General features: G+C 42.3%; 1 protein-coding gene across 1 annotated transcript in view; it reads left to right on the top strand.

Moving 5' to 3' along the window:
• Positions 1-22828, top strand: part of RASGRF2 (Ras protein specific guanine nucleotide releasing factor 2) — a 257405-nt gene that overhangs the window by 191658 nt on the left and 42919 nt on the right. Inside the window, exon 23 of the mRNA XM_089909081.1 lies at positions 9698-9804. Within this exon, the coding sequence (XP_089765207.1) occupies positions 9698-9804 (107 nt within the window). The remainder of the gene's footprint in view (positions 1-9697; positions 9805-22828) is intronic.

A 22828-nucleotide genomic window follows, 5' to 3' on the forward strand; every position in this document is an offset into this window, starting at 1 on the left:
CTGAGGGGGAGAAAATGGCCTATTTTTATCCCCCCTCCCCAGCCATCTCTAAAATTCTCTGCAGTGGCTTCTTCAGAATAGCTCAGCTAATTCTGTAGCCATCCCCGCTCCTTGCACACATAGGCACATGCTCCTTCACAACTGTTTACACGCTTTATACACACCTCCCGGGGTCAGGAGCTATCACTCATTGTCCCATCCCTGCCCCCGTGGAAAAGCATTTCTAGATGTGTGTGTAGCATTCTGTAGAAAGAAATGTAGAAGGATTTGGAAAATTACTATTATTTTGGTTTGTGGGGAAATTTTGCCTAATGCAAGGATAGGAATATTGTTCCACATCAGACTGGTGAGCTACCTCTTATCCAGAAGAGGTAGCAGGTCCCCATCAGAGAATTCAGATCACGTACAGAAAAATCGTCCTCCTTTCTTTTTTCAGATAGTTGGTTATAAAGTTGGGCAGAAAAGGAAATAATTGAGAAATTTAAAGTTTGTTCCTTTTGTTTTTTGGTGTTCTTTATGTTAACCATTTCTAGAGCATTTACTGTATTTTCAAAGGCCTGGGTAGTACTGGTTTTACTGTCAAGAAACTCTGACCAAGAGTATTAGATTTCTTGGTTTCTTTTAATATATTGCCATATTTTAATTTTCAAACTGGTTCAAGTTATTGTCTCCCACAAACCTGCGTCCCCTCTCAGTTTCTAGCCTGTCTCTTTTCTTCTTGTCTCAGCAGTTTTCTTGAAAACTCATTTAAATTTGCTTACTCTGTGGCTTCACCTGTTGCCGACTCCTCAAAGGACCCCATTCTTCTTTGTCAGAAGTCACCGTCGCCCTCCATACTGGCTGTGTGTCCTTGTTGCATCTTTACACCAGCACAAAAGCTGATGGCAGCAATGGGAGGGCTGGAGCTTACATAGCGATAAACACGGGCAGCTAGCGCTTCTTGTGAATAGGCATTCAGACGGGGTGTTTCAGTGGGAAGAGGCTGGATTTTAGAATCCAGTGACCTCGCCATAAATCCTGGCTCTGCTTTTACCATCTGTGACCTTAGGTGGCTACTGGACTTCTCTGAGCCTCAGCTTCCTCATCTGTAAAAATGAGGAATGTGTTTTATACAATTGTGAGAATTAAAAGAAGTAACACCCAATGGTTCTCAATAAGTTTCGTTTTAAACTTAGTATATAATCATTTCTTCAAGAATCTAAACAGCACATATTTTAAAAAATCCATGAGAACAATTCAGCTGACAGTCTTAGTTACCGATTTTCTTGAAAAGGGAAGGCAAAGGGAAGATACTGATTTTGCCATTCTTCATGTATTTTTTCATCATAAATAATGATAGACCTGCTAAGCTTCTTTTCCTCATTCTACAAGGATGTGTTTTTTCTCATTGTTACAGTTAATTGTACTTAGAGAAAATCTCAGGTTAAACTGAGTACGGAGAAGAACTTTACAACCCAAGGATAAGGATACACTTATAGAAAAATTTTTTTAAAACACACTATGCAAAATTTGTCCATTGCCTCATTAGTCCTTTCACATTTCTGGCCATGTGCTTTGAGTGGGAGCTTACCTCCTCATCACACACACAGACACACACACACACACACACACACACACACACGCATACGCATGCATCTCCCCGCCATCTCTGACACCTCCCCCACCATTGCCATCGTGATATGAGTTTGAGGAAGGGGTATTGTGCAGTTTGGCAAGAAATTTATTTATTTATTTATTTTTAACATCTTTATTGGGGTATAATTGCTTTACAATGGTGTATTAGTTTCTGCTTTATAACAAAGTGAATCAGTTATACATATACTGGCAAGAAATTTGTAACCTAGAAGTCCTTCAGAACATCTTTGCATTTCATTGACGTTTTGAAGGACTTCTAGGTTACAAATTTCTTTATCTTTAGTGGAAGGTACCAGAAAGAATGCACTCTCATCCTCTGGATGGTGTGATATGAGGTTATAAGTCTAGCATGGCCTTACCCATTTTTGCTACCTGAAAATGAGAGCAGAATTAAAGCACTAAAGAGAAATAGACATGGGCCATGCTAACATCAGCCTCTGAAGCAAACAGGATCTGAATCTAGAACTATCTCCAGATATATAAAATAGTAATTCCCTTTTTACTCTAACCGAGTTTGAATTGGGTGTTCTGTCCCTTTGCAAACAAAAGATTGCCAGCTAAGAGTCCATTAAAATAGGAGTAATTGAATGTACCAGTAGATTACTACACCAAATTTCCTACTATGTACAGACTAAAGTTCAGTTTCCATAATTGTAGCTATTCTAGATCATATCTCAAGAATGAGTCTGTTAGTTTATAGACTTAGTTATATCACAATGTTTATATCACAATGTTCAGCACAGTGTATGTGCAAATCTGTTTGTCTGCATTAGCCTGTTTTGGTTTTTTTTTCAGTTTACTAGCTAATAAAGCCTCTTCATATCAGGAAAATATTCTAGACTTGGTTCAGTGGACAACAGGGAGACATTAGAAGTACTTGGTGCTGGAGCAGTAACAAATTAGAGGGATATTTGAGATTACTCTGGAAGAAACAGCACCGTGCTCATTTGCAGGGTTTTGAATTACACATTTTTGGTGTTTTACTTGTTTGGAGGCTATCTTCTCCCCATTTAAAGAGCCAGCTCCATGAGTGCAGGGACCACATCTCTTGTTCACCCAATACCTACAGAGAACCTGGAACATAGGTTGACAGATGCTACCAAAAAGTTAACAGTGTTTGTTGACCTAATGGGAAAAAGCAAGGAGAGACAGAGAGGCGTGAGGTTTCCCACCTGAGAAGTGGAAACCATGGTTGTTCCATTAAGTCAACAGGAAAGTTAGGGTGGGGAAGTGCTTGAGAGCAAAAAACATAAATTTGATTTTGGGATATGTTTTTTATGAGAGAAGAATGTGTCATTAATATGGAAATATCTTGTAAGAAGCATTTCTTACAAGGAATGAGGGATTTGGGGAAATGGTGGAACTGGAGGTGTCAGGTTGGAATATGTAGAAAAACCCGTGGGAGAGAATCATGTCCCCGAGGGAGTGAGAACTGGTTGGAGTCAGCTCAAGAACAGACCGGAAACCAAGGTATGAGGCAGAGGTGGACAACCTGGAGGATTGGGTGGAGAATGGGAAGAGTGTTTAGTGACAGAAACAAAGGGGGGACCATAAGATGATGAGCGTCCTCTGCTTGTTCCTTCAGACTTGTTTCAGAGTAAGGAATGGACTTAGTTATCCAGAATTTCTGGGAAATTAATGCAGGTGGTTTAAACATAGTGCTAATAATCAGATTGTCTGTATTAGTCATTTTCAAACTGTTTTATTGCAACCCACTCTCATACATTTTACATTTTGATCCAGGATACACACACACACACACACACACACACACACACAACTGTACAAAACTTTCTCTAAAGAATACTCACTCTCAATGTACAATCTACTCAGTTTTCATCTATTTCATTGTTTAAATGCTGATAACAACCGACTAAACTGATCTCACTGCCCATTAATAGATCATGACTGGAAGTTTTAAAAGTCCTGGTTTATATAATGGTCACATAGGAAATGTAATGAATTTGTGGAAAGAGTACACTTTGAGAAAATTTAAATTCCAGTTAGATAAATAAAAGTTTTCATTTAACATCCATTACCGTATAAAACTCTATAATGGGGCTTCCCTGGTGGCGCAGTGGTTGAGAGTCTGCCTGCCGATGCAGGGGACACGGGTTCGTGCCGCGGTCCGGGAAGATCCCACATGCCGCAGAGTGGCTGGGCCCGTGAGCCATGGCCGCTGAGCCTGCGCATCCGGAGCCTGTGTTCTGCAACGGGAGAGGCCACAACGGTGAGAGGCCCGCGTACCGCAAAAAAAAAAAAAAAAAACTCTATAATGGTGCTATGTTCTTATCGCTCTTCAAAATTTAGAAAAGAGAATTAAGAGGACAACACTTACTTTCCCAAAGTAGTCAAATAGCATCTTCTCTTGTAGCTTTAATAATATTTACCAACTTGCAAGTAAAACTTAACGTATAAACTTTGTATCCAGGCTATGAGGTATAATTTAAAGCACTCTGGCTTTGGAAATGGGCAGACGTGGGCTCAAGTCCTGGTTCTGCCACTTATTAACTCTGTGACCTTTGTCAGGTTTCTTAACCTCTCTGATTTCCTGTTTATTTGTCTGTCAGTGGGGGAAACAACATTTACCCTCCTTTGTCGCCGTTGTTGTTGAACAAGCCACATTACTCATGGTCCTATATTTGGTACTTGGTGGGCATGCAATGAATGCCAATTGTTATTATTTCAAGGGTTAAAATATAGACCACTTGTTAAGCTCCTAGCACAATGCCTGGCACAAAGAAACAATAAATATGAACGATCTTTCCATGCCAACAACCAGAGTGGAAATACACTTGTAATCCAAGTGCACAGAAATGTACAAACCAATTATATGATTTTGTACTGCACATGATTTTTAAAGAAAGATATCTACCGGACAAAGTAAAGCACATGGATAACATTGACGCTGTTGGAGAGATTGAGTCCCATTTGTATAAAGTGAAAAATTATTCGTCACTGTTGTGGCATTTTTCTTGATTGCCTCACTGATATAGTCATTAAAGTGATCTCAATGCATTCATTCCATAAGCCTAAATTTATTAAGACCTACAATGCCAGGTACTGGTGATAAAATTATTCACAATAAGAAACAGGTTCTAGAAACGTGGCTAAAGTAACCAATAGTTAGCATTTACTTTTCCTTCCAGGCAGCCCATCACCATGGACCACTGGCATCAATATTATCTCTGTGCTTTTTAGCTCTTCCTGATTGTACTCTAACTTTCCTCACCAAGTCAGAGGATGGCCTAAAGATGCTTTGTTGGCATTAACAACAACTCCATGGTCCACGTCTTGGCGATCTACTTTAGATGTTAAAATACCTTCCCATGTTCAAGAATTCCTTGTCTTTGATAGTTTGTCCTCAGCTCTAACTGGACAAGTCCGTAATCCACCTACATGTAATCTTATTTCCATCTCACCATTATTTTACTTGCCTCTTACAAAGTAGGCAGTGAAGTTAGCTAAGTATCACATCATTTGAAGTATAAAATGAAAAATTTCCTCCTTTCCTCTATTTTAAAATTTCCATGCCTCCCTCCCCACTACTTTATTGTATGTCCTGCTTGTGATAGATTTCAAATACATAGTCATCATGGCAATATGGTGGAAAAATGCCCTTTATTCAGATACATAGCATCTGCAGACACTTTCAAATAGTTTTCATTGGGAGTGCTGCAATTTTTGCTAAGAAAAATAACTGCTGAGTGCCCGTGTGCAAAGCTGAAGGGCCTACAAAGATGCCTGAGATAAAATGCTTTCACCAGGGAGTGTATAGCTTAATCAGAGAGATGTCGCATCTACCAATTGCTGTAAGGGAGAGAATGACTTACAAGGTGTCTGGGGGTAGGACCATAAAGTTGAATCTCATTCTTAAATTCACACATACGGTGATTTGGTTCTTATCGCTTTTCCAGATGGCTTTTGTTGCCCAAATTAGCTTGTTTGACCAGTGCCTACAACTGAAAAAAAGACATGCATAAACTGGAAAGACAGGAATCTCGGGGTGACAGTATTCCAGATGTGTGATGTTAGTAAAACAAACTCTTCGGGTATCTGTAGAGTTTGGTTGTGCTGTGACACTTGACAAGCAAAAGATGTTTAAAGCTCCACAAAGATTTGCTCTTTGCTCTTCCAAAAAATGGCATAAGAACTTCTTGGGGGTGGATCCATGATTTTAGGACAGAATGCCTTCTACATGGATATTGCCACCAATTCGCTGTATGGTTCACGTTTAAATTCAGAAATAAATATTGCCCAAGCAGCCCCCAGCTTAGATGGTAGTTTGCAATAAGGAGGAAATCTGGCGAGTTGCAGAAAATTGTTGCTCTGATCACAGAGCTTTAAAATCTGTGAAAAATGGGAATCTTTTTCACTGGTTGATCAACAGATGGAGGTCTTTGATCTTAGAAACACTCTGTCAATTCTATTTAAACCACCAATTTAGAAGTTCCCTAAACCAGATACATAAACTAGCTATCTGAGGGGCATACCTGTAGTAAATCCTGATAGATCAAGTTTTATTAACGGGGCTGCTGCTCACTCATTAACTGAAGTTGCCTTAACTGTGCTCTCATGTGCTCAGCTGATACGGATGGTCTTGCTGTAATATAGCACGTGGGTCCATGCTCCCAATCAGATAGCCAGTCTCCCCTCTTTCCTGTTTTCTACCTCTTTGTTTTTTTATATTTTTTAACATCTATATTGGAGTATAATTGCTTTACAGTGTTGTTAGTTTCTGCTGTATAACAAAGTGAATCAGCTATACATATACATACATCCCCATATCTCCTCCCTCTTGTGTCTCCCTCCCACCCTCCCTATCCCACCCCTCTAGGTGGTCACAAAGCATCGAGCTGATCTCCCTGTGCTATAGCTGCTTCCCACTAGCTATCTATTTTACATTTGGTAGTGTATATATGTCCATGCCACTCTCTCACTTCGTCCCAGCTTACCCTTCCCCCTCCCCATGTCCTCAAGTCCATTCTCTACGTCTGCGTTCTTTATTCCTGTCCTGCCCCTAGGTTCTTCAGAACCTTTTTGTTTTTTTACATTCCATATATATGTGTTTGTTTTCTACCTCTTTAGCTCTTTGTACTGCATTTGGGTAATTTTCTCAGATGTGTTTTTCAGATCTCTTTACAGTTTACTCTTTATTCAACTGGGTCTAACCTGTATTTATTTATAATATTTATCTCTGTTTTAAATTTCAGCTTGTCTATTTGTCAACAGTAATTGAAAGAATAATTCCATTAATTTGAAGACATTTTATGTGATTCTTGTAAAATCTGACTTGAAATATTTTAAATTCTTTTCACATGTTTTCAGTTCCTACTTTTATATCTTTAGACTTTATAAACATCCTAATTTTAGGATATTTGAACTAGAACTATTGCATAGTTCTAGTTTGTGAAATTCTTGGTGGTGGGAGGGGGTGAGAGGGGGCGCTCCCGATCCCTTTGTCTACAGACCCTTGTTCATGGTGGATGGCTTGTGTGTTTTGTACTCTGGGATTGTGAGGTTTTCTTCAGAGGCCTTTCTTGTTGGTCATCCAGTATAGGCTGAGGGCGAGCGTTTGTCCCTCCGGAGCGGTTTTGTGTGTGCTTCTGTCAGGGCCTCCGGAGTTATCACTGGCTGGGGCCAGCCAGTAGTGGTCCAATCTGGGCTTCGAACCTACATGAGGTGCGCCTGTGGTTATCAGTTCTCAGGGAGCCTTTGTTTCACCCTCACTGAGATCCAGGTTAAGACAGTCAAGTTTCTTAACTGTCTCCTTTTGCAGGTTGGGGAATTTCTTTTCCTAATCCTCTCTTGGGCAGAGGGGATGATCTTTTGAGAGTTCCAACTTTATGTGGGAGTCTCAGTTCTAACTCTGGCACTCACACTTCCTGGGCCTTTGTCTCCTGAATCACGTGGATTTACAATCCACATCTCCTGTTACCAAGACTGGTAAACTGCTCTCCTCTTAAGGCAGACAGCAATAATTCAGAGGCTTAGTTCTGGTTTTCAGATCTCTCTGTGTGTTTGACCCTGGAAAATTCCTTATTTTCTTGAGAACTCAGCTGTGCATTTTAAAAGATATTTATTATATTTTACCCAGAATTTCTAAGCTTCTAATAGCAAAAGATTTTTTCAGGATATCTAGTCTGCCAAGAGCACATCATCATCCTCTGACAGTGTCTGCTAGTGGGTGGAGTATCCTGTCTACAGTCAAGGAGGAGTGTGGAGAAGGGGCCCCTGCCCTTTAGAAGCTCATGGACTTTTGTCTAACTCATTCATAGGTTCTGATGACTGTTCGTTCAGTCTTTCACTGAATCATCCTTACATTTGTAGCATATTCAAGTAAACAGTTAGTTCCTACTATCCAAGCTTTTGTTCATTTATTCAGCAAATATGTATTGTGTCCAGCATCTGCTACATGCCGCATATGTGCTCATGCTCAGCAAAAACATATCCGATCCTTATCTTCATGGAGGATGCAAATAATCACATAAATAAATGCAAAATTGCAAATGTAGCAAGTGTCAGAAAGTAAGTGTGCATGTTGCTGTGGGATGTGCAATGGGGGATTTACCCAGCTCAAGCCAGAAAGGGCTCGTTTGGGGAGGTGAAATAAGAGTGGCTTTCACTGAGTGAAAGACGGTATATGCAAAGGCGCTGGGTTGAGGATGACGGGCTGAAAGAAGGGTGGTTAAATGGAAGAGGAAATAGAAGAATATGGTCTCAGAAAAGGCTGAGAGGGAGCTAAGAGGCAAACCATGGAAGACGTTGTAGGCTGTGTGAAGGAGTTTTGTATTTATCCTGAGTCATTGAAGGGCTTTAAACAGGGGAATGACACATCTAATATGCCCTTTGGAAGATCCTTCTGACTTCAGAAAAGAGAACAGGTTTGAGGGGGCAGGAGTGACAATGAAACTAGTTAGGAGGCTGTTGTCAGTGGACTAGATGATAATTGCTGGAGCTCGATGCCAGTTTTGGCTTTGTGGATATGATGACATGGACAGATTTGAGATTTATTTTGCAGGTGAAATTATCAGGGAGAAGAAGAGAGATGGCCTAAGAACAATTCCAAAGTTTCAGGCTTATGTAACTGGATGGCTGATGGTGTTCCTTTACTGAGATGGGGAACACTGGAAAAGGACAAGGTTTGGTGGAAAGGCCATCGGTTTTTCTTTTGTACATATTGAGTTTGAGGTTTTTGAAACATCTAAGAGGGAAATATCAAGAGGCAGTTGGATATATGGGTCTAGAGCTCGGAGAAGAAATCTTGGGACATAAATATGTGAGTAATTTTTTATAGGTGATCATTAGATGAGATTTCCTATGGAGAGATGATAGATATCCCTTGAATATAGAGACATGGAGGTTATTGGTGACTTTAATAAGCTCCCACTATTTTCTCAAGTGCCATTCTAAATGCTTAACATGCACTAACTTAATCTCCAAACAAGTCTCTGAGGTTGGTACACTTATCCCACGCAGGACATGAGGAAACTGGTCACCAAAGAGGAGCCATAACTTACATAGTAGGAGAACAGGGATTTGAACCCAGACGGTCTGGCTGTGGAGTTCATGTTCTTAACCACTATGCTATACTGCTTCTCAATACGTGGGTGCACAAGAAAGTATTTGTGTCATCTGTGAGCCAAGGCTCATCCATCTACAGATATTGAAAATGTTTGTGGTTATATAATGCCTTTGGAGCAAAAGTATAAACTAATGTTGTTTCAAGTACTTTGTTAAAACTCCTTCTTGGCTTTATATTATATAACAAGACAGGCACAAATGGAAGTGTCACGAGACCGGCTTTAGCTTTAATCAGTGGCCTTTAACAAATATGTGCACATTATTCATTTAATTGCACCTGTAACTATGTGGTGGCCTCGCTGCTGAGGGTGTAATAGGTAAGTAAGCAGAACCCACAACAGTCTGAAGCCACTTGCTCCTCTGCCAAGATGTGTCATCTGTGAGTTTCATTAACCAATGTCCCAAAATAAGTGACCTTTTCCAGGTCCCTGGGGAGTGGCTTTAACTACATCATGTGTGTGTTTCTTTTCCTCCTAAGGATTTAACAACACCGAGAGAACATGTGACAAAGAGTTTATCATACGTAGAACAGCCACCAATCGCGTACTGAACGTCCTCCGTCACTGGGTCTCAAAGCACGCACAGGTAATTCAGTGGCCTCGGTAATTACTTTCAAGGATTTGTTTTAAAACCAACTTTTTAAGTCATTACAACGCCTTCTGATTCTTTGGAGTTGGAGTCTGAAACCTTGAAATTGGAACATAGGAAGGGAAGAAGCTGGAGGGTGGGCATACAGATCAAAGCAAACAAACGTGTAGTGCTAACATCTGCTGTTTTAGATCTGCAAAGGGCACAACACAAGAGGTCAAGCAGGGCTGCCCTCTGCCCTCATCTCTCAGGCAACAGCACCCACTGTGGGCACTAGAGCTGTGGCAGGGCCACTGTCCCCTGCCACCCGGGAGCACTGTTCACAGGGCCCTCTCTGTAAGTGGAGTTGGCTCAGCTGGGGTGGTACCTCTTGGAAGTAAACAGCAGGTGCCCCTAGAAGTAAGCAACATTCTGGTACCAGACACTCCGGCGTCTGGTCAGGGAGTGTTTTCTCAGCCCGATTCAGAAGATTCTTTGCCTCATGCCCTTTGATGTTTTGGTTTCTAGTACAGTTGTCTCTTGAACAATGTGATGGTTAGGAGTACCAGCCCTCTGCACAGTGGAAAATTTGCATATAACTTATAGTTGGCTCTCTGCACCCATGGTCATGTGATATATGTGGTTCTTCCATATCTGAGGATTCAACCAACTGCAAATTGTGTAGTACCATAGAACTTACTCTTGAAAACCATCCACATACAAGTGGACCCATGCAGTTCAAATCTGTGTTGTTCAAGAGTCTAATGTACTCTGTTTTTAAATTGCATCATGCTGACAGGACACCTGCTTGTTATCTATTTGTGTGTTTTCAGTGCAAGTTTATAGAATTTATATGGATTTCACCACCTCACAAAATAAAGCAAGGGCCCCCTTTGCCTCATTGATTCAAGGCATGAATTGTGCCAAACGATGCCCCCACTGCCAAATAAAGGGTGGGCCCTCCTGGACACTGGCTGGCTAGCACCCAGCAAGGAGAGTTTGAGAGAGAGAAGGGGGCCCTTCATGGCTCAGATCAGAACACGGGAAACATAAAATGTGAGTTAGCTAATGAGTAGAGAAAAAGAAGAAATGCAAGAAATTCCCATGACTCACTTCATCATATTCTCAGAGGTCTACTGCCTGGCCCTTAGTAATGACCGTTCATCAGAGAGAGTCACACGAGGGCCAGGCTTCTGAAAACCCTGTGGCAAGACAATTCACTAATTGGAAAAAGTGGGATTTGGACCTCACCACCAGTTAGCCTGTGACAACTCTTAACTACTAATTAAAATAAAAACAAAGACAGCACATTAAGTAAAGTATGTAAACATTTCATCTTACACATCTTTAGTAAATAAAAATGGATCCTGTATGACCCAAATTCTGAGAACCATCCTTAGCTCATTGAAATGTCTAGTCTCTCTTTTCCACAGTCTCAGTGAGCTGCTTTGAATCCCTTTTGCCTCATTGCCGATAAAACATGAGAGTGATGTTTCTCCTGCACCTGACTGTCCATCCCATCATCTCTAGTTTTTGACTCAGAGTTTTGGCTTCTGATTCCTGGATCCAACAGTGGCTTAGAGATGCAGAGTAGCTTCAATAGACAAAATTGAACAGATGCTAATTTGCTCTCTTCCCCGGTCACAGCTTGGCCCCTGCAAGTTCATGCCAAGACTCAAAGTCACAGCCCCGGTTTCCCTGGCCCCAGCTCCCTCCTCTCCTCCACATCTTCCCTCAGGAGCTCTAACCCTGCTTCCCCATCAGCCTCACTTTCCTTTTATCAATCCCCAGTGCCCTCTTTTTCTTTTTTTATAAATTTATGTACTTATTTGTTTTTATTCTTGGCTGCGTTGGGTCTTCGTTCTGTGCACGGGGGCCACTCCTCGCCACGGTGCATGGGCCTCTCATCACGGTGGGCCTCTTCCGCTGCAGAGCATGGGCTCCAGGTGCACGGGCCTCAGCAGTTGCGGTATGTGGGCTCAGTAGTTGTGGCTCACAGGCTCAGTAGTTGTGGCCCATGGGCTTAGCTGCTCCATGGCATGTGGGATTCTCCTGGGTGAGGGCTCGAACCCATGTCCCCCGCATTGGAAGATGGACTCTTAACTGCTGCACCACCAGGGAAGCCCAGTGCCCTTTTTTTCTAATCTCAACAGGGATCCCTCACAATTCATGTATAACTCTTATAGTAGTTGGAAAAGTACCACAAATCAAATTACAGTAGGCTGGGGTTATTTTACTTTTGGTAAAGAGAATTCATAGATGGGAAGAGATTGGTGTGCTGAATCCGTCACTTATAATTAAGAGATTTAGAGCAAAATGTTATCATCTGATTTGATAACTACCTTGTACACGCATGTATACATGTGTGCATACAGGCAATATCAAGTTGAATAGCACCAAGCCATTGGAATAGAAAATGGATTGATGTGAAAGCAAGAGTCTCTTTATTCAGATTGTCCTGGTGGCCTTTAGTTCTAATCCAAAAAGCCCCTAGGTGTTGTCTTTTGTTTGGACAGTTCAGATACTTTGCAGCCTGTTACTTCAGATGTGCTCACACATGGGAAAGCGCTTTGTAATCAATTCCCATTAGGGGACCACACTGGGAAGCCCAGCTTCCCAGACCCTCTCCACATCAGGGGGTACATCGCTACATGTGTGAATGGTACAAATTGCTCAGGCATCCAGTCTTTTCTCTTGTCAGGATTACGGTATAAAATTTAGACCCCGACGTGCCAAAGGCAGTTCTTACCACTCCCTCATTTGTCTTTTGTTACCTTCCCTGCAAGAGTGAGTGGATTGTGGGGATCTGTGGTTAGTGCTCGATTGTCCTGGTATAACTTCATCATGTGCACAGCCTGTCACCTTTCCTCATTCAGCCGAGTTCTCCATCATCCTCTGTGTTAGCACGTGAGGTGCAGGATGTTTCTGTAACATTTCTGCTTTTTGGCAAGTGCTTTAGGACTTTCTTTGCTGGTGTCAGTGTCCAGGTCTCCTTTCCTCCCTTTACTGATTTGCTTTAGGCTTGACTTGAGCCCAGGTCTGTCCATTCCAAAGCCAGAGTGCTTTTAATTACACCTCATGGCCTGGATCCAAAGTTTAGACTTTAGGTTTCACTTGCAAGTTGGTAAACAACACTTACAAGAGAAGTTGCTATTTGACTATTTTGGGAAAGTCAGTGCTTTCCTTTTAATTCTCTCTTCTGAATTTTGAAGGGCAGTAAGAGCATTAGCACCATTATAGAGTTTCATATGGATTTTAAACAAAACCTTTATTTATCCAACTGGCATTACAAGTAAAATGTAATTAAATTCAATTTTAATTACATTTTATTTTAAATGTAATTAAAATTAAAATGTACTCTTTCTCCAAATTCATTACATTTCCTATGTGACCATTATAGAGACCAGACCAGTCCTAATCTCTTAATGGAGAGCGGGATCAATTTAGTGGGTTGTTACCAAGAGCAGGTCTGGATTAGTAAATAGTTCCAGTGGACAGAGCTGGTTCAGCTCACCGTCCTAGAGGCCCCATTGTGTGCCCAGCATCTCCTCTCACCACCGTGGCACAGCCCCAGCCAGGTGAGTTAGAGGAGGTGCGAGCGCAGCCCCTGACCTAAGGGACCCTAAGCAGGGTGACCACCACGGTGCTTAAAGAAGGATTAACAGCACAGCTTGATGCCTTTATTCAGGTTTATCTAAAGGTCTCTACTATTCCAAAGGCAACGTCCAGCTGTGAGATGAGACTGCTGGTCTGAAAACTTGGGCTATAATCTGACTCTGCCAGGTCGTCTTTGGTTTTCACATCACAAATGAAGGACTGGGACAAGAGGGGTTTTGTTATCTGATTCATTCAGTATCAGTTGAGTCCATTTAAGGAAGAATGTAGCATTATTGTGGCTACCTGAAGTAGTAGCTTTTAAAAAAATGAGTAGGGAGTTGTACTCATTTCACAAAGCAGTGCAGCATGCTAACAATTGCATTTTTTCTCACATGGTAGACTAAGTAGGGACACCATTGCAATTTGTAGAAAACAGGAAAGCCACAGCGAAACAAGGTGTAAATCTGTCTCCAAATGATCTAGAAAATCGAGTCTCCTACAAAGTATTGGATATCATGCATTTATTTCTCATTTCTCATCAAAGGTAACTAATATCGGCAGATACTACCTTGAACTTATTTCAGGAGAAATAAAGAGCTGCAGAAGTATGGGTGTCGGTTCTCCAGAGATATAAAATTTCCCTAGGATGTCACCTTCAACTCTCCCCATCCCTCCAGAGGTAGTGCTAGAATGCCATTTCTTCTCCTGGAATCTTCTAGCCTTTTCTTTAGTATTTGGTAAAGCTAAGATGTTTCATTTTTTTCCTGATTCTAAAAATTTTCATCTGTGAACATACTCTGACCTGATTGCTCCTCATTTTGTAGTGCTTTTTCACTCATTTTTTTCCTTCCCTGTTGAAAGTGAAGCCACAAGGCCGAGCTGAGTTTCTCCCATATGCCTTGTCTATGCATCGCAGCCCAGAGTCGGGGAGGACCTGTGTTTTTCTTCCAGCTCCGCCATTATATCTTCTCTGGGGCCCTGAGCTGGTCACTCAGTCTCTCTGGGCGCTAATTTCCCCCTCTAAAAAAGAGAACAACCATCCCTGTTTTACCGCACCTAAGGATGTGGTGAGAATTAAAGGTGACGTTGGATTAAGAAGCATGAAGGACGTAAAGTACAACATAGGTGCCTATGACTATACCCCTTCCAGCTGAGGCCAGGAGAGATACACACTTCCTCTCCCTCCAACCAGCCTGGAAGCTCCGTCCAGACAAGCAAGGATCTTTGTATCTCCTTTCACTGGCTCCACAATGCTGAGTACGTGGTAGAGGTCCAGTAATAGTTGTTGAGTTTATCTTTTAATGTTGCTGTTGTTCATTCTCTCCAGGAAGTCATTTTCTAGCCTTTAAAGTTTCCAAAGTCAGCCAAGACAGAGACTACAACCACTGGTGGACCAGAAATCAGAGCTGTGTGTAGAGAGACTCTGAGTAAAGGAAGTGTTTTCACTAGGTGTCCAGACCCTTCTTAAGGGTGTCCTGCCGGACAGCCTTACATGGCATTCACACAATTCCAAGGTGTCTGTATATTTCAGGACTGTAGAGCTTTCTAAAAAATTTTTTTAATTGAAGTATAGTTAATGTACAATATTTTTTTTTTTTTTTTTTTTTTGTGGTACGCGGGCCTCTCACTGTTGTGGCCTCTCCCGTTGCGGAGCACAGGCTCCGGACGCGCAGGCTCAGCGGCCATGGCTCACGGGCCCAGCCGCTCCGCGGCATGTGGGATCCTCCCGGACCGGGGCACAAACCCGTGTCCCCTGCCTCGGCAGGCGGACTCTCAACCACTGCGCCACCAGGGAAGCCCAATGTACAATATTTTATAAGTTACAGGTGTACAATATAGTGAGTCACAATTTTTAAAGGTTATACTCTATGGCTATTATAAAATATTGGCTATATTGCCCCATGTTGTACAATATATCCTTATAGCGTATTTTATACACAGTAGTTTGTACCTCTTAGCCCCTTACGCCTATATGGCCCCCCCCTTCCCTCTCCCTACTGGTAACTACTGGGGTATTCTCTATATCTGTGAGTCTGCTTCTTTTGTGTTGTATTCATTAGTTGTTGTATTTTTTAGTTTCCACATATAAGTGATATCATACGGTATTTGTCTTTCTCTGTCTGACTTATTTCACTTAGTCTAATACCCTCCAAGTCCATCCATGTTGCTACAAATGGCAAAATTTCATTCTTTTTTATGGCTAATATTCCATTGTATATATGTGTGTGTGTGTGTGTGTGTGTGTGTGTGTGTATCTCACATCTTCTTTATCCATTCATCTGTTGATGGACATTAAGTTGCTTCCATATCTTGGCAATTGCAAATAATACTGCTATGAACATTGGGGTGCATGTATATTTTTGAATTAGCGTTTCTGCTTGTGTCCTCTGTGCACAGCCAGGGAGGGACTTGGAGGCTGGCTATAAACAGCTCAGATCTACACTCGAGTCTCTGTGGAAGGTCTCGTATGTATAATCTACAGCAATTTTGATTTTCCTGAGTTGTCTTATTGATCAACTAATTCTGAAAAAATTCTCTGTCCACTTGTTTGTGGGATTTTACAGACCATGGAATGGCACTGATAAAGGAGCCTCCAGCTGTGTCCACAGGTTATGATTTGCTTCATCAGACAAGGGATACCATCTGAATGACAAGTGGCTGAGAATGAAACAGTCATTTATTTTCTTAATTCTAGGCTAAAGGAAATTAGCCTACATGTTTTAAAAGTGTAAGGTCAGGGCTTCCCTGGTGGCGCAGTGGTTGAGAGTCCGCCTGCCGATGCAGCGGACACGGGTTCGTGCCCCGCTCCGGGAAGATCCCACATGCCGCGGAGCGGCTGGGCCAGTGGGCCATGGCCGCTGAGCCTGTGCGTCCGGAGCCTGTGCTCCACAACGGGAGAGGCCGCAACAGTGAGAGGCCCGCGTAAAAAGAAAAAAAAAAAAAGTGTAAGGTCAGACTGAAATGGCCTACTTACCTAAAAATCTTCTTCCCAAAGGAATTTATGGAGGGAATATTGCTACTCCCTTTTCAGTTTTCTCACCTCCTTCATTCATTTACTAATAAGAACTGAGCCCCAGAGTGTGCCAGACACTGGGGTAGACGTGAGCATGAGCAAAACCCAGACACTGACTGAGTCGGGGTAACAGGCCTTAAGTCCCCAGCAGAGAGGTCTCCAAAAATCCCACCAAGTGCCACAAAAGGAGGAGCTGGCCACTGTCCCATCCACCACATCCAGTAGGAACCAGCGCCAGGCTCCACCTTCTCCAGAGCATCAGGTTACCTTCCTTCCCTGGAAGGTCAAAGTGTTAGCAAGAAAGCAGAGAGGAGGTTGTGGAGAGAGAAGAAGGGGCCTCCCATGTGGGCTTCTAGGCTTGAGGCAGGCCAGGCAGAGGCAGGAGGGAAATGGCTTATTCTGGACTGAAATGGAACTTGGATTAATATATTGGATTGGACATTCTGATTGAGGAGATTGTTCTTGTAAGTAAAACTTCTGGATGACTTTAGTGCCCGCCCTAAAGGGTGGGGAAGGATGGCCTACAGAGCAATTTAATGAGATCTCTGAAAAATAGTACCACTGCCTGATTATTTCATTATTGTTCATGGTACAGGAAGTATAGGCCGCCTTGGCAAGAGTAATTTCACAGACTTTATCAAAATAACTCAACTCTTAATGTTTCTAACTCACTTCAGTCCTCTTATCTTCATTGTATGATGGACCAAGAGCATATTTAGCTGCTGATGAAGAACTCCTAGTTTATATGCTTTTTTGCATTTTATTGAGATATTACAGACTTCAAGTAAAGGGCACTGAACATGGGTATAACTCAATGACTTTTTACCTATGAACACACCTGTACAACTCCCACCCTGAGCAAGAAATGGAACATTTCTGGCACTGGAGAAGCACCTCCCAGTCAAATGTCTGTCTTGCTGGGCATTGCTCAGTTTTCTGTTACTTTTAGTATTGTTCTTATTGATATTATATACTTGTTATATATCAGGATTAAGCCCTTTATCTGCCAATTACACTCATTTCCCCCAGTTTGTTCTTTTTAAAAAAATTTTTATAGTTGATTTACAATGTTGTGTTAATTTCTGCTGTACAGCAAAGTGATTCAGTTATACATATATTGAGTTGGCCATAAAGTTCATTTGGGTTTTTCTGTAACTTTTGGCCACCCCAATATATACATTCTTTTTTATATTCTTTTCCATTGTGGTTTATCACAGGATATTAAATATAGTTCCCTGTGCTATACAGTAGGACCTTGTTGTTTACCCATTCTATATATAATAGTTTGCATCTGCTAACCCCAAATTCCCAATCCATCCCTCTCCCACCTCCCCTCCCTCTTGGCAACCACAAATTTGTTCTCTATGTCTGTGAATCTGTTTCTGTTTTGTAGATAGGTTCATTTGTGTCACATTTTAGATTCCACATATAAGTGATATCACATGGTATTTGTCTTTCTCTTTCTGACTTACTTCACTTAGTATGATAATCTCTAGGTTCATCCATGTTGCTACAAATGGCATTATTTCATTCTTTTTTATGGCTGAGTAATATTCCTGTGTGTGTGTGTGTGTGTGTGTGTGTGTGTGTGTGTGTGTGTATACAGATATATATATATATATATACCACATCTTCTTCATTCATAAATGTCCATCATAAATGTCGATGGACATTTAGGTTGCTTCCATGTCTTGGCTATTATGAATAGTGCTTCTATTAACATAGGGGTGCATGTATCTTTTAGAATTATAATTTTGTCCAGGTATATGCCCAGGAGTGGGATTACTGGATCATTCGGCAGCTCTATTTTTAGTTTTTTGAGGAACCTTCATACTGTTTTCCACAGTGGCTGTACCAGCTTACATTCCCACTAACAGTGTAGGAGGGTTCCCTTTTCTCCCTCTCCAGCATTTATTTGTAGACTTTTCAATGATAGCCATTCTGACAGGTGTGAGGTGACACCTCATTGTAGTTTTGATTTGCATTTCTCTAATAATTAGCAATTTTGAGCATCTTTTCATGTGCCTATTGACCATCTGTATGTCTTCTTTGGAGAAATGTCTATTTAGGTCTTCTACCAGTTTTTCAATTGGGTTGTTTTTTTGTTGTTGAGTTGTATGAGCTGTTTGCGTATTTTGGAAATTAAGCCCTCGTCAGTCGCATCATTTGCAAATATTTTCTACCAGTCCGTAGGTTGTCTTTTCGTTTTGTTTATGGTTTCCTTAACTGTGCAAAAGCTTGTAAGTTTGATTAGGTCCCATTTGTTTATTTTTGCTTTTATTTCTATTACCTCCCCCAGTTTTTTCTTTTGCTTTTAACATTGTGTATGATACTTTTAAAATTTATATTCATAAGGGTGTATGTATACATTTATAAGAGGGTTTTATATATACTTTATCATAGAAATATATACACACATATACACATACTCACACAGATTCTATTAGTCTTTTTATTAAAAAATATATTCTATAATGCTATTTGTATGCTATTGTATATTAGCTGCATGGTAGGGTATAAAAATAGGCCAACTTAAGAGGAGGCAGTTATGAGGTGACAGTGTCACTTTATAGTCATTCTTACTTGTATCCTTTACAAACTAGATTAACTACCATACGTGTATCAAGGAAAGGACAAAGAAAGGACAAACCTAGTAAACTTTTATCATCCACAACTGATTGTCAGAGTGAGAGAGTGCTTAGGGAAATCAACAGCTTTCAAAAATTCTAATATGAAGCCTATTGTATTTGAGTAGCCCAAAATAATCTTTTAAACGGAAAATAAATATTATTATATAACCTGAAAAAATATATTCTATAATACTTTCTGAACACAATTAACAAATAAATGTGGTTTGGGGTATAAAACAGGAATTAGCAGCCCTCACAGCCCCACTCTGTAGTCACTCAGAGCAGCAGAGGTGAAAGTTCTTACGCCTCCAAAAATCCTAGTAGGAGCTGAACCCAGGCCGTCTGTCCATGTTCCATGGATCCCGAGCAGAGGGGCCTTCAGAATCTTGTTGGAAAAGCAGGATGATGTGGGTAAGAGCACAGGCTTCAGAGTCAGAGTTGCCTGGATTGAAACCCTGCCCTATCGTGTGTCAGCTCTGTGGCTGAGCAAACTGTTTAGCTCCCCCAGGCCTCCATTTCTTCTTCTATAAAGTGGGGATGGTACTACTTACTCCTTGTGGTTGTGAGGGGTTACGGAAGGTAACTCCTGTTAGAGTAACTGTTCTGGGTGGATGCTCAGAACACTACAGATGGCTGCTCTTGGTAGAGCCCTGTGAGGGTGCATCTGGGCTGAACCCAGGCTTTCAGACAAAATGCCATTACCCCTATTTGACCAGTGAAGCCGTTAGGTCTCAGGGAGTTTCGATCAGCACTGCCCAGTGAACTTTCTACAGTGGTGGAAATGTTCTACGTGCGTAGCATCCAGAGTAGTAGCCTCTGGCCCTGAATGACTAGTGGCTACAGAATAACAAGCACAGTTCCAGGCCACTCAGAAGTTCAGCAGTGAGCCAGACCCAGCTCTGATGTCTGGCTCAGAATTCTTTCCACACTCCCCTGCAGTGCCCCGTTCCTCGGAAGCAGGAACCTGATGGATGGTCCCCGCTATGGCCCCAATGAGCCTGCTGAAGAGGGACACACCCATACTGGGCTTATGTAGACAAAAGCAAAACCTTTATGTAACATTGGTGTTGGGGTTATAAATCTGACAGAGAGGTTGATGGCTTTTTCCCAGTCAGAAAGTACAATGAGCATCCTTAGGCTTGGTTTGGGCCTGCAGCCCCAGGCCAGCGGTACAGTGAGAACATGCCCTGTTGGCTTATTGAGGCAGAAAAGTGGGTGCTGCTGTGATGGCCAGTGCTTAGTATGCTCAAAGACCTCAGGGATCAGGGTGTCCTAAAATGGGAGTTTATCGTTTCATCTCCCGTTTCTTATTTTGACAGATGACAGGGGCCCTTTTAAATTTGTTAATTTGTTGACGTTGCTTAGTAAAACACAAAATCCGGCATCAGATTAAAGCACTAAGTTCAGGTTTATCCTTTGCTGCAAATCTGAAACGGAGGTTGGGCCAGGACAAGCACAGTACAGACTTTTGTTGTGGGCGGGAGAATGAAATGCATAAAAAAGAACCAACTACTGAGCTCCCATCGCCTCGACGGACAGCTCTCCGCCTGCTTCCAGCCCTGTCCTCTCCTCAGGCTCAGCCCCCTTCTTGTCTATACTCACTCCTACCAGTCTGCCGTGGAGGACTTGCCCTGTCCACATGCACTGCCTAGTGTCTGCTCTTGGGCCACAGATCTTCTTTCCACTCACAAGGCAGCCTTCGGAGTAGGGTTGCCTGACCTTGGAGCTCTCTCAGGAGAAAGAGTGCTTCCCTGTCCACAGTACTGTCTGCCACATGTGGGTGCTTCCTGACCTCACACTGCTGAAGATGCCCAGAACTTTACAAACGCCCCATTCCCAAATCCTCACCACAGCTGGATGAGATTTCCCAATGTCCACTCCCAGGGGAGATGTGTCCCTGGCACGAGCTAGGAGGAGAGGTGATGGGATTCCAGGCAAATGATCTCTGGGCCAGCCTGAGGTTTGAGATTGTCTTAGTTACAATATGGGACATACCATCCTTTACGGGAAATTGAAAACCTAACCCCCCACCTAGAAGGCAGTTTCCTCTCTGAGGATGCATTCTGAATGACAGACTTCCAGTGTTTTCAAAACATTCTTTAACAATACTGTATTGTTAAAGCAGTCTTCAAATACTAAGTCCTTTACTCCTCACTCCAGCCTTTTGAGAGAGGGAAGGTATAATCCCAGCTTTGTAGGTGGGGAAACTGAAGGCTGCAGATGAAACAGTTTGCCCAAGATGATGCAGGTGGCAAGTGGCAGAACCAGGTTTCGCACCCGGGCTGCTGGCTGCCCAGCTCAGGCTCTTAACCAACAATCTCACAGCCTCCCCATCTCTCCGGCCAATGCTTGGGATGCAAACCACTCAAAATGTAAAGTAAAAAGCTACTTCTGACTCAAAACAGTGAGCGTATCTTTGTTAGCACTGACACTGCTTCCCCTCTCTAAGTCTTCTCTTAGAAAAGTTACTTTCATCCTAGACTCTGTGTCACTTAGACAAAGGATTTGTATTTGCTAAAGGTTGATGGGGGGCAGAGCCCTTTCTTTCTCCCTTCCAGAAACCACTGCAGTGCCTCCTGCATTCAGACAGTGATTAGCAGGCTCCTGTGTACCAGTCTCCACCGGTCACTGGCCAGGGCAGGAGTTGGGGCTGGTGCTGTCCACGGTCACAGGTCAGAAAACCCCCGCTATTCTCCAGGCCTCGGGACCCCAGACAGTCCCTCACTATCCCAGGTGGATCGGGATGCAGCCCCACCGCTCAGGGGCCCCTAAGTACAAGGAGCTTCTGGGCCTTCCCCTGCCAGTGGGTTCTTGCAGGGGGGGGATGCCGGGAACAAGAAGAGAGAATTCAGTCACAATGTGAGATGCTGGCAGCTATGAAAAATTTATTTTTAATGATAAATTAGTCATCTACTGCTTCAACCTTGCAAATGCTTTTATAAAAATCAACAAATGGGAATATAATCCGTGGGCCACATACTTTTTATATTAGCCTCGTCCTTATTAATTGGTCCCCATTTGCTTCTAGCTGTCCACACCAACACCGTTGACCTCTGAATGTCTAAGCTATGAAATCTCAAACATCCACCAGGTACAAACCAGCGTTTGTTCACAAGCTCAGACTTCCCACAAAGGCAGCCAAAATGAAATAGGAAATGCTGTCTTCAGTTTAATTAGGACAGCAACTTAAAGTCCTTTCGGCTCCTACTGATTTCCTGGACACATAGCTGGTACTTATTTTCACCTATGTGTTGTTGTTTTTGACATTGTTCTCTCCTCTGCTCAGAAGAGCATCACATTTCACTTTAATTTCTGGGTCAAAAAGGACTCACGTGAGGAGAGAAATCTGGAAACCTGAATTCTAGTCTGGATTCCAGTATGTGCTGACTGTAAATTTGTAAAATTGGCCTAATGATCTGTATGGGGTTCTTCTGCAGAAAAGAATGATTTGTCAAATTGCTCTAGAAAATATAATATATAAGAAGCTATTATCTGATAAATATGGGTTCTCTTTATTATTTTTTTTTTTAATCTTGAAGACAGATCCTAACTCATTTTCTCTGGTCCAAGCAAACAACCAAGTAAGAAGATCCTAGTTCCTTGAACTGCTTACCAGAGCTTTTTCTTATCTTTTATGCATCCCTGTTGTTATCCTTTAAACTCTCCTTAAGCTTTCCATGCTTGTCTTTTAAAAAATGCTTGGCAATGGGGCTTCCCTGGTGGCGCAGTGGTGGAGAGTCCGCCTGCCGATGCAGGGGACACGGGTTCGTGCGCCGGTCCGGGAAGATCCCACATGCCGCAG

The sequence above is a fragment of the Delphinapterus leucas genome, chromosome 3 (assembly GCF_059928025.1).
Source record: "Delphinapterus leucas isolate spDelLeu-1000000601 "Yukka" chromosome 3, BTC_Dleu_Yukka2, whole genome shotgun sequence".
In the NCBI taxonomy this organism is placed as follows: Eukaryota; Metazoa; Chordata; class Mammalia; order Artiodactyla; family Monodontidae; genus Delphinapterus; species Delphinapterus leucas.